General features: G+C 41.5%; 1 protein-coding gene across 2 annotated transcripts in view; it reads right to left on the bottom strand.

Moving 5' to 3' along the window:
• Positions 1 to 15332, bottom strand: part of LOC126278124 (low-density lipoprotein receptor-related protein 1) — a 688899-nt gene that overhangs the window by 102939 nt on the left and 570628 nt on the right. For both annotated transcript variants that reach the window (XM_049978010.1, XM_049978009.1), the window contains 5 exons: positions 14571 to 14751; positions 14346 to 14474; positions 13223 to 13471; positions 4261 to 4466; positions 2998 to 3185 (listed from right to left, as the gene is read on the bottom strand). In XM_049978010.1, coding sequence (XP_049833967.1) covers positions 2998 to 3185; positions 4261 to 4466; positions 13223 to 13471; positions 14346 to 14474; positions 14571 to 14751 — 953 coding nt within the window. The remainder of the gene's footprint in view (positions 1 to 2997; positions 3186 to 4260; positions 4467 to 13222; positions 13472 to 14345; positions 14475 to 14570; positions 14752 to 15332) is intronic.

Raw genomic sequence — 15332 nt, 5'->3', positions numbered from 1 at the left:
AAATGTTCGTTCACTCTAAGGGGTTGAGTACAGAAAATGCTTAAGTATTTGTAGCATCACACTCCCCTGGTCAACACGTATTTGTGTTTTTATGTGTGTATAGTTATTTCCTAAATGCACTGAAAATAGAATGTAAATAACATTAAAAAAACATTATTATTCAATTATGTACAAATGAATGGGATGAGGCAAAAGATTTGGCACCATTTATTATTACACTTCAACTAATGGGAAAATTGTATTCCAACCCCTTTACGTGGTAATTCCATTCTTTTTCATCGCTGTTATTTCCACTGTGATTTATCAAATATATGATATATGCTTATAAATCATTTGGTTCAGTCAATGCAGATAAAAAAAAAGTAATTGAAGTTGATCCTTAATAAAGCGCACTGGATAAATCTAGAATAATAAAGTCCTCTGTGTACAGAAACAGTTACATAACACATTTAATACAAAGTCACATCCTGGCAATATAATTAATTCAATGGTCATAAATTCTTCCTCTTCAAGTATTATTTTGGTACCAGAACATTCCATAACATTATTTTTTGTCTTTCAAAGGAAATTAGACATAATTTGGCCTATTAATTTATTGTAGATCTTCTTTCCTAAACAAGGTGATTCAGAATTCATATTACACTGTTATAGGTATTGTACATGTGACTCAGAACAGCAATACTTGGTAATAAACCCACATACAGAAATGCATCCTTGAAAGATAAATGACTGAATGATCAAAGTAAATATACATGACAGAGATCAGTGTCTCATTACAGGTGATGTGCTGTGTGACATCATGATACATCATCAGAGAACAACACAATGAACTGAAGTGCTTGTACATCAGCTGCCACTGAATGATAGAGAAAGACAGAGCATTACAGAATGGCAGAGTACACGTTTTACAAGTATACCAATACGTTGCTCATCTATGGTGAAAATGGACGAAATTTTCATGGTTTACTCCACACTGTGTCAACATTTGGACTTTCCTTGGATCATTATTTTCATAGATGAAGTGTATTTTGCAAACAAATATTTCCTCAACCATCATAACAGCCACATTTGTGATGAGGAAAACCCTAAGGGCACGCATCCCTACAGATTTCTACATCATTTCTGTATTAATGTGTCTGCTGGTATACCGATGATCATCTGATTGACCCATGTATTCTACTGCACCACACCTAATGGGTCAAAGCTACTTGCCTTTCCTGCAAGACATCCTTGTGCAGTATTTGGAGGATGTGCCAGTGCTTATCCATCACACAATGTGGATCCAGCATGATGGTGTGCTAGCCCACTTCTCATGCAATGTCTACCAGTGCCTTTACCAAACATTCAGACACAGTTGGATAGGTCATGGAGGGCCGATTCATGGGCCACCACAAGCACCCAATTTAACACCTCATGACTCTTTTCTGCAGGCCTACATGAAGAGTATTCTTCGCTAGACTCCTGTCAAGTCACAGTATGATCTCTTTGCACATGTTTAATGGTTGCAGTGGAGGTCTTTCAGGACACTCCAGAACTTTTGGGCCATGTATATGTGAATACTGTTCACAAGTATGATTTGTGCAATGAAACTCATGGTCACCACTTTTGAGCATATGCTGTAGTTCACACAGGTACGAGTTGGTCAGTGTATGTGCTGTGTTTCTTTTCATGTTCTTTTAAGGTTGTTTATCTTCCCAATTACACATTTCTGGACATGTGTTTATTACCAAATATTGCTGCCCTGTGTCCCCCCCTACACCTATAACTGCATAGTAAAAATTCTGAATCGCCTTGTATAAAGTGAAGTCTGAGCATATAACTTCAAATAGTGTATAGCGAAGCATAAAATTTTCATTGTTTTTTGTACTGCAATTACAATGAAAATTATTCTCCTCAAGCAATTCCAGGTTCCTGAGTAAAAAGATTATGATTTCAAAGTTATGTAGTGAGTGGTCAGTTAAAAGATATAGATTTTTTTATTAAATAATGGACAACAGAAATCTTCCAAACAGTGAAAAGAATAAAAGTGACTAGTCATCATCATATAGTTGAGGATTAAACAGACACATAAACATACTTGAACTTGTACCTATGATTCCAGACAATATCCTTTCTCAGAACAAACACACCCATGCAACCCCCCCCCCCCCCCCCCCCCCCCGCCCCATACACACATATCCACATAGACTTTGAACTGAAGGCTGGGGTGAGGTGTTGCAGCTGTTGGAGGGGATGAAAAGAACAAAGAGAGTAGAGGAAGGGGGCTGCAAAAGGACAGAAGAGAGAGTGTTATGTAAAGGGAGGGGAAGTAAGGAAACAGGATGGGATGGGGTGCCTGAAAACTTACCTCTTTCTGCAAGCAGGGAAAGTCACATGTAGTATGGCTTTTCTTATTTAAAAAATAATTGGTTTTTGGCATTTTAGTGAATAATTTTGTGAGCTCTGATATTCCTGAACTTAAGAAAAATTAATACACATCTTGCCCTATTAGCTTTTCATATTATTTCCAGCCTGAATATGTTCCTTAAATATGTGGGGCAGTCAATAAGTAATGCAATACATTTTTTTTTCTGGAAGTAGGTTGGTTTTATTCAGTATTCCAATATATCATACCCACTCTTTTGGCTACAAAGTCCAATTTTTCAACAAAATCTCCAATGAATGTGACGGAACTTCACGAAGCTATGGGGGCTGAAGTGGGAATATTCCATGATGTCCCACAACAAATTACACATTTTTTCAACTGAAATTACCTGGGAAAAATAATTTGTGGCATTACTTATTGAATGACCCTCGTATTATGAGATGAACTTTTGTTTCGGAGCTTTTTGAATCAATGTAGGTTAGCATATAACAACAACAAGATATTAAAAAAAAGAGAGGGGTGAGAGGGGGGGGGGGAGAGAGAGAGAGAGAGAGAGAGAGAGAGAGAGAGAGAGAGTTAGAGTGAGTGAGTGAGAGAGAGAGAAAGAGAGAGAGAGAGAGATAACTGCTTACCCATTCCTCGGATCAAGAGCAATAGCTCTAGGTTCTTGTAGACCACTGTTTATTAAGACCTTACGATATCGCCCATCAAGTCGTGAGACTTCAATTGTGTCAAAACCTTTGTCACACCAATATAAATTATGTGCAACCCAGTCAACAGCCAGACCATCAGCATTTCTGAGTGTTGCTGAATGTAAAACCTGAAAGAAGCACAGCAATGTGCAAGAAACATTGAGCTTCGTTAACACTGTGTACATAAATAACTGGAAAAGTAAGGAGAGTGCAAGAAAACATGAAGATGTAGAAGAATTATTTTCATTCATGGTAATTTATTTTTAATCTGTGGATTTGTCCAATCAATTTTAAAATAAATTTATTAAAACCCACTTGGAACATAAGAAATATAAAACTGAACTGTAATAAGCAAGGATCTTACAGACCACTAGTGTTGGTACAATTATTCATAGACTAAAAATTGCAAGCAGATCATCTTGCTAGTTTTTTAAATCTTAATTACTTTTCTCTTTGTTTAAACATTCTGTACTGAAGAAAACTGCATCACAGATTCAAAAGAATTCTCAAGCCCTCAGACCACAAACAGTTGAAACCCAAGGACCAGCCTTCACTGGAATTCCTGGCTGTGACACATTTAAGGTTACAGTTTCCTAGAAAATATCTGGGGTAACTATGTGTTTATTACAAAAGGCTGCATGACAGGCTTCTGACCTACGCAGGTGAAAAATTCATTATACAAAACTATCAAAGACCACAAGAGCTTTTGGTGATATGTAAAAGAAAATGTTTGTCAACTGCTAACAGAAACAGCCTGCACTGAAGCCAGTGATAGAAAGATGAGAGATGAAATTACAAATTCTGTTTAACAGAATACTTTCAGTAATGGAAACTGTACTACAGTTTCTCTGTTACATCGTCCCCTGATGTGAAACTGTGGAACTATCTTTCCACAGAATTAATAAAAAAAAAAAAAAATGGAATTGGAAGATAAAAGTATGAAAACTGGTTGAACTGGATTGTCAAATTTTCTTTGGGCTATCCTGTAGAGCCATCCCCACATCCTGTTTGCAACAGGTTACTCCAGTAGAAAAGACTGTAATAAACTAAAGAGACAACATTTAATTACGTATTTGCATTACTGTTAGCCACAGTCTATAGAAACTGTGCACATCCCTAGTATTCCTTTGTAGTATTGCAATTTCCTCAAACAGGAATGCAGTAAAAGCATCATTCAAATACAAATATTTACATTATAATTACCTCATGAGTGGCGTTTCCTCCAGGACACAATCGCTTTAGACTGGACCCAAGTGGTGTAACATCACTCCAATATATACACTGTGTAGACCACTCAAAATCAAGAGCAACTGCATTTGTCATGTTGTGAACCAGTAGTGATGCGTGTCCAACAAGGTCCATTTCCCGTATGTAATAGCGGTTTGAGAATATCAGTTTTGGCTCAACAGCTGTGCAATATTAAAATCATTGTTATAAATCGAGAACGTTACTATAAAAGTACAATGCTCATTAATTTCCATGTAACTGATGCGTGAAATATACTGATATACCACTAATAGCCACTAACCATCTTCCATCCTTACATTTTTCACCTATGTTACACTCTAAGCAGTGATTTAATTATAGATACTATAGCTGCAATTCACAGCCATCACAAACTGTCTCTGTCTTAAGAGAAGGCCTGGACATAGGCAGGGAGTGAGGGTCAGAAGAGTGGTGGGAGAAGGAGATACACTATCTGGATGGGGAAGGAGTGGTGTGGGCAGAAGAGAGAATGGAAAAGGTAAGGTGAGACAATAGGAAACAGGATAGTGGAGGTGTAGGCAAGAGGCATTGCAAGAGCACAGAATAGGCTGTAGAGACAAGTCCCACCTGCATAGTTCAGAGAAACCTGGTCTACCTTCCAGCACAAGTTTCTCTGAACTACACAGGTGAGAACTGTCTCTCTAGCACCTCTTGTACTCTTGGGTGACCAGATTGTTGATACTATCACTATAGATGAATATAATAGAGGGAAACATTCCACGAGGGAAAAATATATCTAAAAACAAAGACAATGTGACTTACCAACTGAAAGCGCTGGCAGGTCGATAGACACACAAACAAACACACAAAATTCAAGCTTTCGCAACCCATGGTTGCTTCGTCAGGAAAAAGGGAAGGAGAAGGAAAGACGAAAGGATGTGGGTTTTAAGGGAGAGGATAAGGAGTCATTCCAATCCTGGGAGCGGAAAGACTTACCTTAGGGGGAAAAAAGGTCAGGTATGCACTCGCACACACACACACACACACACACATATCCATTCACACATACACAGACACAATGTCTAATTTCCTTGTCCTGTTCCAGACCTCACGCCACCCTGCGTGAGCTAAATCGTGTGCCTTTCGGCCTCCTCTAATAACACGGTGTTGGCTCTTCTGCCAACCACAACATTGGCGACGAGGCAAAACCGCGTTCTTCTCTAAACTGTCCTGATTTACTTGTGTAATGGCTTCGTCACAATCTCCAGATGTACTGTCCGAATTTTATCGCTTACAGAATCAGCAGACGCAGGCCTTACTGGATGCCCTTGGACAACTCGTCCAGGGTCAACGTGCAATGCAAAATGATGTGGCAGCCGCCGCTCCACCACTAACGCAGCCACAAAACACTGTTGCACCCACTTTTCGACCTTTGGATGGTGCACTGGACAGCTCGACGGAGTGATCACGCCAATTTGGCCTCCATCTTGCCGCCTACAGAATTCAAGGTAACGAGCGGCAGCCTTTTTTGTTATCTTCTGTCGGGGTGAAAACGTACCGTGTGATAGTCAAATTACTTCCCCGACACGACGTAGCAACTCTGTCCTATGAAGAAATTTTGTCTGCATTAGATGCATATTTCAAGGAATCAGTCAATGTTGTTGCGAAAAGGTATACCTTCTTTCGCACAAAATGTACGGCAGGTCAGACTAATCGGGAATGGGTTGCAACCTTGCAAGGCCTTACTAGGGATTGTGCCTTTGAGTGTCAATGTGGACTCCCTTATTCAGATACTATGGTACATGATGCAATTGCACAGAATGTTTCTGATGTTGGTATAAGGGAACAGATTTTGAAACTAGTCAATCCCTCCCTTCAACAAGTGATGGACATATTGGATCGGCAGGACACACCTGACTTTGCTCAGGAATCATTTGAAACTTCACCAGCAGTGTGTCAGTTCAACCTGCCCACCGGGTGAGCTGCGTGAAGCAGTAAACAGCCCTCGCACCCAGCCACGCCGCTGCCGCCAGGCTCTCAGCCACATGTGCCGCGCCAGCAAGCAAATGCAGTGATCAAATCATTCCCAGGGTGTGCTACTAAACATTCGCGTGAGAATTGCCTGTCACGCCAAGCTATTTGCTTTTATTGTAATAAAAAAGGACATGTTCAGAGTGTTTGCCAGAAAAAGCTCAAATCGGAAGCTCAAAACCGTTCCAGGCCCTTTGCTTCGCGCCGGAATCGGAATCGAACCAACGATACTCAGGCTCGCGAAACTTTGCCCATGGAAATTCATGTAGTTCATTCTACTCCACCCAGTGACACTCTCTGAAGCAGTGACTGTGTTCATCCCAAAAATAGTGTGCATCAACATCGCCGGAACCCCCGTCAAGTCGCAAGTGAATATGTACCGTGTCAGTTCACGCTGCAGGAGACAGTCGCTCTTGTCATCAGCAGGACAATAAACTTTTTGTAGACTTGGACATTAACGGCAAAGTGATACCATTCCAGCTCGATACAGGAGCTGCAGTTTCACTGATCAATCAAGACATTTACAAACTGCTGGGCACACCTCTGTTGCGTGTTGCAAATGTTAAGTTAACTAGCTATTCCGGTCAAGCGATTCCTGTGTTACGACAGTGCAGCCTTCTTGCAACATACAAAGTACAAACAAAACTTATGTCATTTTACGTCCTTTGTTCTTCTTCTACAGTGAACTTGTTTGTTTTCGATTTATTTCAGTTGTTTTACTTGTCTATAGTAAATCAGGCCCTATCAGTGAACCAGACTGTGCCTTCAGACAGTGTTTCTCATATATGTGAAGAATTTGCAGACATTTTTGCACTCGGCCTCAGTTGCGCTAAGAACTATAAAGCACATTTGGAACTGAAAGTAAACGCGCAACTGAAATTTTTCAGAGCGCGCAATGTTCCCCACGCATTGCGTGATAAGGTCGCAAAAACATTACACGATTTGGAATCACAAGGTGTGATTGAACATGTGCAGGCTTCTCTCTGGGCATTGCCCTTAGTAATTTTGCCAAAACCTTCTGACAAATTGAGACTTTGTGTGGACTTCAAGGCAACAGTGACAACTAGTGATTGCAACTTTTCCTTTACCCCGCCCGGAAGATCTTTTTGACAAACTGTGCCCGGGTAAATATTTTTCGAAGTTGGACCTGGCAGATGCGTACTTGCAAAAACCGGTGGCGAAGAATCCCAGCACGTTTTGGTGGTTAACACGCATCTTGGGTTGTATCAATTCAAACGACTGCCACTCGGGTGTGCATCCTCCCCTGCATTGTTTCAGCAATATCTACAAACTGTTTGTGCGTCGGTCCCTACTGCAGCAAATTATCTGGACAATATTGTGATCTCTGGAAAGACGGAAGAAGAACATTTGGCCAATCTCAGAACATTATTCCTGGTCTTGTGACAAAATGGTCTTCGCTTGTGGAAGGACAAATGTGTGTTTTTTGCTCGGGACTTGCCATACTAGGGACCTGTACTCAATGCCCAAGGCATACATCCCAGTCCCACACACCTTCGTGCCATACAAGATTTGCCGTCGCCGCGGAGTTTGAAACAGCTACAGAGTGTGCTGGGTCAAATTAATTATTATCACCCGTATATACCACATGCTTCTTCCATTTCAGCTCCGCTTCATCGCTTACACCGTAAGGGTGTTCCGTTCGTCTGGACGACAGAATGCGAACACGCCTTTTTCCAGTTAAAATCGGCGTTGCTTTCCAATACTTGCCTTACACCATTCGATCCCCAGAGGCCCCTTTTGTTGATGGTGGATGCATCGGATTTCGGGATCGGTGCTGTGCTTGCGCACAAAGATGGATTGCACTATCGCCCTATTGCCTTCGCGTCGAAATTGCTCTCGTCTGCTTAAAGAAATTATTTACAGATCGATAAAGAAGCATTGGCTCTCGTATTTGTTGTTACAAAGTTTCATGATTTCTTGTACAGTCGTCACTTTACCATAATCACAGACCACAAACCTTTGACATCGCTTTTTCATCCGACCAAGCCTGTACCTCCACATACAGTGCAGAAATTCATTCGTTGGTCTATTTTCCTCTCGCAGTATCGCTACAATATCTTGTATCGGTCCATTGCTAAGCACGGAAACGCCGATGCGTTGTCCCACTTGCCTGTTGTTGAGGATAGGGCATTCGATTCCTCCGAACTTGCTTGCATGTTCATTGATGCAGAAACCAATGATGTGGTCGAATTGTTTCCGATTGATTTTTGTCGTGTAACTACAGCCACAGCTGCTGACCCTGTCCTTCCTCCCGTTCTGTGTTTTGTTGCTACGCAATTACCCTTGTCAGAGTCACGGATCGGGGACCCGTTGGTTAGCCGAGTTTTTGCTCACAAGGAGAGACTTTTTGTACGACGTCGTGTTTTGCTGTTACATTCTGATAATGATCAGTCCAGGGTCATGGTACCACGTTCGTTACAGTCCCCTGTCTTACAGCTTCTCCACCAAGGACATTGGGGTATAGTGAGAACGAAACAACTTGCTCGTCAGCATTGTACTTGGTTCCGAAATGATGCCGCAATTACGATATGTGCTCTTCTTGCATGGTGTGTGCCGAACAACAATCAGCACCACCGTGGAAATTCTTTGCATGGCCAAAAGCAACTTCCCCTTGGCAACGCTTACACATCGATTTTGCTAGTCCATTCTGGAATGCTCGATGGTTGGTTGTGGTAGATTCATTCAGTAATTTTCCTTTTGTTGTCCGGATGTCTTCCACGACGTCATCTGTTGTCCGGATGTCTTCCACGACGTCATCTGCCACCTTCCAAGTGTTAACCGCTATCTTTTACATTGAAGGTCTTCCACAGACTATTTTTTCCGACAATGGCCCACAATTCATGTCCACAGAATTTCAATCATTCTGCAAGGCCAATGGTATTCAACATCTGACGTCCACACTGTTTTCACCACAGTCAAACGGTGCCGCTGAACGATTGGTCAGGAGTTTCAAGCCACAGATGTTGAAGTTCAAAGAGTCGCATTCTCGGGAGGACGCGTTATTGCTCTTTTTGTTCTCATATCGCTCTCAGCCCCGAGATGGTCGCTCGCCGATTGAGTTGCTCCACGGTCGTCATCATCGAACCTTGATGTCTTTGCTACATCCGCCGCATCAGGTTCCTGTGCAGCGGCAGACACCTGCTTTTGCTCCAGGTGACGTTGTCTACTATCGCCACTATCAAGGTTCACGGCGTTGGCTCGAAGGGCACATTTTTCGCTGCCTCGGCAGCGCTATGTATCTGATTTTGGGGGCCGCTGGTGAGGTGCGTTGGCACCTCAATCAGTTGTGCCTCTGTCGTCGCACGGGATCTGCCGCTCGCCGTCTGCTTTCAGCGACGTTGCCGTCTGGTCAGTGCCCCAGGGACCCATCTACTGGCTCACCTCAGCCCCAGGTGTTACCGACGCTGCCTTCCATTTTGCCCTATGGCGACGCCCGAAGTGGACGCGTCGCTGCAACCGATGGGCACCTCCCTGGGTCACGTGCCGCCGATCGCTTCCCGTGACCAGTTGTCCTCCGACATGGAACTCTTGCCCGGTCCGGACCATATGTCGTCTTCGCCCATCGGGTGCCCCAGCCCGACAGAGGTTGACCCTTCGGCCCCTCCTCTCTCTCTACGGGCGCATACAGTGCATGTTGGCGTGCACCCTGGAGCAGGTTCTCAGGCGCTTCCTAGCTCCCCGCAGTCCGAATGGTAGGGTGCGGGTGGCACAGCTTCGCCTGTTGTTAGGCTCCCCACCTCGTCGCGTACGTCAATATGCGGTCCTCCCCACGGCGGGCAGAAGCCTTATGCCACAACCATACGCCGATTTGCGGGGGAGGAATGTGGTGTCACCGCCAGACACCACACGGTAGGTAGTAGAATTTAAATCGGCCACAGCCCGGTAGTATACGTCGGACCCGCGTGTCGCCACATCAATGATTGCAGACCAAGTGCCGCCACACGGCAGGTCTAGAGAGACTTCCTAGCACTCGCCCCAGTTGTACAACTGACTTTGCTAGCGATGGTTCACTGACTTCTATGCTCTCATTTGCCGAGACAATAGTTAGCATAGCCTTCAGCTACGTTATTTGCTACAACGTAGCAAGGCACCATTATCAGTTTCTATTGATATTGTGTATCATGTACCGTCAAGACTGACGTTTGTCATTAATGGATTAAAGTTAAGTATTCCACCAGCTATGTCCGTTGTTTCTAAATTCTAATTCCCTTGTCCTGTTCCAGACCTCACGCCAGGCTGCGTGAGCTAAATCGCATGCCTTTCGGCCTCCTCTAGTAACACGGTGTTGGCTCTCCTGGCAACCACAACAATACTTGCAGTACACTAGGTATTGTGGAGGTTTAGCTAGAAGGAAACACTGAAAACTGATGTACAGTGAAAGTGACATCTAACTTTTGAATGGGTTACCAAAATGGAACCATAAGCTACTCAAGGAAAAGCCATCTTCACATGTCTGCAGATTTGTAACAACCATTAATTCACTGACAAGCCTCTCAGTCAGACACTAATTTTTACACCTACAATAATGTTCATCTGCACAAGATAAATGACACAAGGACACACTGAAGAAAGCACTTCATAAATATTCTGTACAGAGCGAGGCAACCCACATGGGTAACCTTGGCCTGCGTATAAGATTAAACACAGGCTACGTAGTTCAGTTAGATGCGGTAGACAAAAATGATGTAGTACTCAGCTTGGCATGTGGCAAGCACATCTGCAGAATTCAATCAGTTAATCACTTCCATTTCCGCACTGACTGGACACTAAATATAACAAAAACAGTGTGGTGTGTATGTGTGCCACTCATAGTTTCTAAGCCTCAAATTTTATCATCTGTTAAAAGTAAAATTTAACTTATATTTTGGTCTGTCTGTGATGTAATGGTGTACGTAAAAACAAGACCATAAAAGTGACTAATTCAATATGAATCTTTGAAGTCCAGAACCAGTCATGTAGCATCATTAAACAAAGATTTACTCAAATTTGTGAATGGATACTGTTACTAAAGTTAAATCTTTTATATATTGTATACAGCAACATTTCTCAGCGTACCACAAGCTACAACACGATGTGTATTGATGCACTGCTCTTTTTAACTTTATTGGCCTCTAACTTCTCCGTTCCACTCCAACCCATTACTTTTAACTGATGACTTTAAAAACAAATTGACTTCCAGTATCAAATGGATGACAATTTTTATTACAACCAATTTTGTTTTAAAGTCCACTGGGAAGAAACAATTCACTTACACTGATTAGCCAGAACATTATGACCACCAACCTAACAATAGTATGTCCACCTTCGGCACAGGTAATAGCAGTGACACATCATGGCATGGAAGCAATGAGGCCTTGGTAGGTCGCTGGAGGGAGTTGGCACCACATCTGCACACACAAGTCACCTAATTCCCGTAAATTCGGAGACGGGGTGATGAGCTCTGACATCATGTTCAATCACATCCCAGATGTGTTCGACAGGGTTCAGATCTGGTGAGTTGGGGGGCCAGCACATCAACTGAAACTCACCACTGTGTTCCTTGAACCACTCCATCACACTCCTGGTCATGTGACATGGTGCATTATCTTATTGAAAAATGCGACTGCAGTTGGGAAATATAATCATCATAAAGGGGTGTACATGATCTGCAACCAGTGTATCATGGTCCCCTACATGACCTCCACAGGATCCATGGAATGCTATGTGAGTGTTCCTCAGAGCATAATGGAGCCACTGCTAGCTTGTCCCCATCCCACAGTACAAATGTCAAGGAGTTGTTCTCCTGGAAGACGATGGATTTGTACCCTCATATCAGCATGATGAAGATGGTATCGAGATTTATCAGACCATGCAGTGCTCTGTCACTGCGCCAATGTCCAGTGCTGACGGTTATGTGCCCATTTCAGTCATAGTTGCTGATGTCATGGTGTTAACATTGGCACATGCATGGGATGCCGTCAGCAGAGGCCAATTGTTAGGAGAGTTCGGTGCACTGTGTGTTCAGACTCACTTATATTCTGCCTAGCATTAAAGTTTGAGGTTCGTTCTGCCACAGTTTGTGACCAGTTCTATTTTACCAGACTGTCCAGCTTACAACATATGAAATATGTAATGAGAGATGGCCGCCCAGCTCCACAACATCTGGACCTGCTAAATTTTTAATCAACAATTTTACTTAATAACAAAATGTTAAGTGCTATTATATAAATGAGGATTTTTAGCACTCAATGTACCCTCCGCCACACACCGTCAGGTGGCTTGTAGAGTATGGATGTAGATGTAGATGTGGTTTCATCTTCGTTTGCCATGTGTTGAGGACACTCACCACAGTACTCCTTGAACACCCAACAGGTTGTGCAGTTTCTGAAATGCTTACACTGAGCCTTTGGGCCATCACAATCTGCGCTTGGTCAAACTCAGATAGACGGAGGTCCTTCACCATTCTGCACATGCACAGCACACTCAATAATATTACATGCTCCATGTGCTTGTCTGACAAGCAGTCATTCCTCACTAGATTATGCTGCCATTGCCTGGACGAGTTTATACTGATGGTGAGTAAGTGGTCATAATGTTCTGGATGGTAAGTGTACTGGGTAACCACCTACAACTTTCATCTTGTACATATTTCTTTACTTTGTTCCTTGACAGCAGACAATAAAAAATTAAATTTTTAATCAACAATTTTACTTAATAACAAAATGTTAAGTGCTATTATATAAATGAGGATTTTAGCACTGAAAATTCATGACAGATAAAAGTATGGAAGAGCACTGTACTGTAAATGCATACATCTGAGTTCCAGTTCAGCACAGAACATTAAAGTGTCATTAAACTGTTATGCATTTTTAAACTTATAGCTGTTTTGAATCATGGTTTTTGTTAGCCTTAAATGTGAGTTACTTACTAGTATTGGCTTTGCAAGAGTGTTTATCACTGCGTAATATGTAACCATCAGCACAGGAACAGACATATGAGCCCATTGTGTTACGGCATATCTGACTACAAGGACGATCTGCACATTCATCAACATCTGCACAGAGATGCCAATCTTTTTGATTTACTCTGAAGCCTGGGCGACAAGTACATGCATAGCCAACTTTAAGATCAACACAATCATGCATGCAAACTTTAGAATTGGCACACTCATTGATATCTGTAAAAGAATAAAAGAAAAATCTTCATTAATGACACCACATCCATTCTCATTTTATGGGACTAAAAGAAATAAGCTTACTTCTACATCTAAGAAACCCGTTTTTGTACATAACTGCGTCACAAGTATGACAATGAATACCTGTTGTCATATTGTTATTTTTAAATATCATATTCCATGCACAAAAGATTGAGAGGAAAAACTAGATACAATCTTAATTTAGAGCCTTCACAATCTTACATAACTACGTTTATTGGGTCATGGAATGATAACAATAATATATGTACACAGAGAGTAATCATGACTGGAATGCATTCGACAACTAAGTTTGTTTTGTGCTCTTTTTACAACAGGGAAAGATCAGAAAGCTGAACATAAGAAATATAAATGAATATCCACCAATATTCTGGGGGCCAGGGAAGATGTATAACACTAAGAATACAAGAGCCAGTCCATTTGAAAACAAATTTTAAATTCCAGTTCCTTTTCTCTCCCTGTAACTTTGCTGATGGTAACAAAGAAAACACATGTACATTGTCATCACAAGGCTTCCTTAGTAATCTTTCTTTCATACTGTTAACATTACAAGTAATGTTCATACCTGTAAAACCTTTAAACTTCTACCAATGTTTGTTGTGTTTGACATGGTGGCATGAACAGTGGTGTTTCTTTTATAAGCTATTAGCGAAAAGACATAAAATTAGTAGAGACAGAATCAGAAATGAAATCTACAAAAACAATACATGGAGAATTTTGTTTTAGTACAATTGGTCATTACTGCCAATTACTTTCTTCGGGTTAATAATGTAATACACATCACAAAACAGATTAAGTGAATCAAACAAGGAATTTAGCTGTAATTTTCTGAACTTACTGCACATCTCTTCATCACTATAATCTCCACAGTTGTCCTGGCCATCACACAGCAAGGATTCATTCACACAGATGCCATTTGTACATGAGAATAATCCATGATCCTTACATGATATTTCTGTTTCATTTGCTGTAAAAAAAAATATTGTGGTAACTGGATGAAAATTACACAACTTAAGTCAGAGGAGAAAAAACAAAAGGCTATTTAAACAGTTGAATATCTTACAGCATGCCTTTTCTGTCTCGTCTGAATTATCTCCACAGTCATCTGCACCATTGCAGGCCCACGTTGAAAGAATGCAGTTACCATTGTCACAGCGAAACTCATTATTCAAGCAAGTTTTTAAACAGTGCTCATGTTCGTCACTGCCATCTCCACAGTCATCATCACCATCACAGTAAAAAATCTGTACAAAAGAGAACCAATAATTTATATTAACAGGATCTTAACTTAATAGCAGAAAAATAAATGCACAAAAATCTTGTTTATCTGGACCAGGTGGGACGTGATGTCATCCATATCACCGAAAACCCAGATAATCTAGATATATTCTACTAAATCTAATGACTCTAATATGTACTAGAATATACAAACCTTTTATTTTGACATTAATAAGAAAAACTTTTTTGGCACTTATATATACTTTAGTCTACTCATGTTTAATTATTGAAATAGTGTATGTTTCTTTTGTTTCAAAAATGGGTGGCATTTTAGGGCAGCATTATTGTGTAGATACCTCACTAACACCAGTTCGGCAGGAGTTGTTTCTGGCTGACATTCTACATAAACCATTACGTTTTCCAGCTGAGCCATTGCCTCTGCATGCTCTCTTTTCTCACTGAACCAAACAAATAATGCTCCATCCAATGTTTCATTGTTGCTTTCTTCATCATACCGTGGTTCTGCAAATAGTCTTCAGTCACAGTTTTAAAACAGAAGTGTTCAATCTCTTTTCGGTTCTTCTTCCTGTCTGACACAGCTGCTGCC

The sequence above is a fragment of the Schistocerca gregaria genome, chromosome 6 (assembly GCF_023897955.1).
Source record: "Schistocerca gregaria isolate iqSchGreg1 chromosome 6, iqSchGreg1.2, whole genome shotgun sequence".
Taxonomy (NCBI): Eukaryota; Metazoa; Arthropoda; class Insecta; order Orthoptera; family Acrididae; genus Schistocerca; species Schistocerca gregaria.
This window is presented reverse-complemented; position numbering and strand designations above follow the sequence as displayed.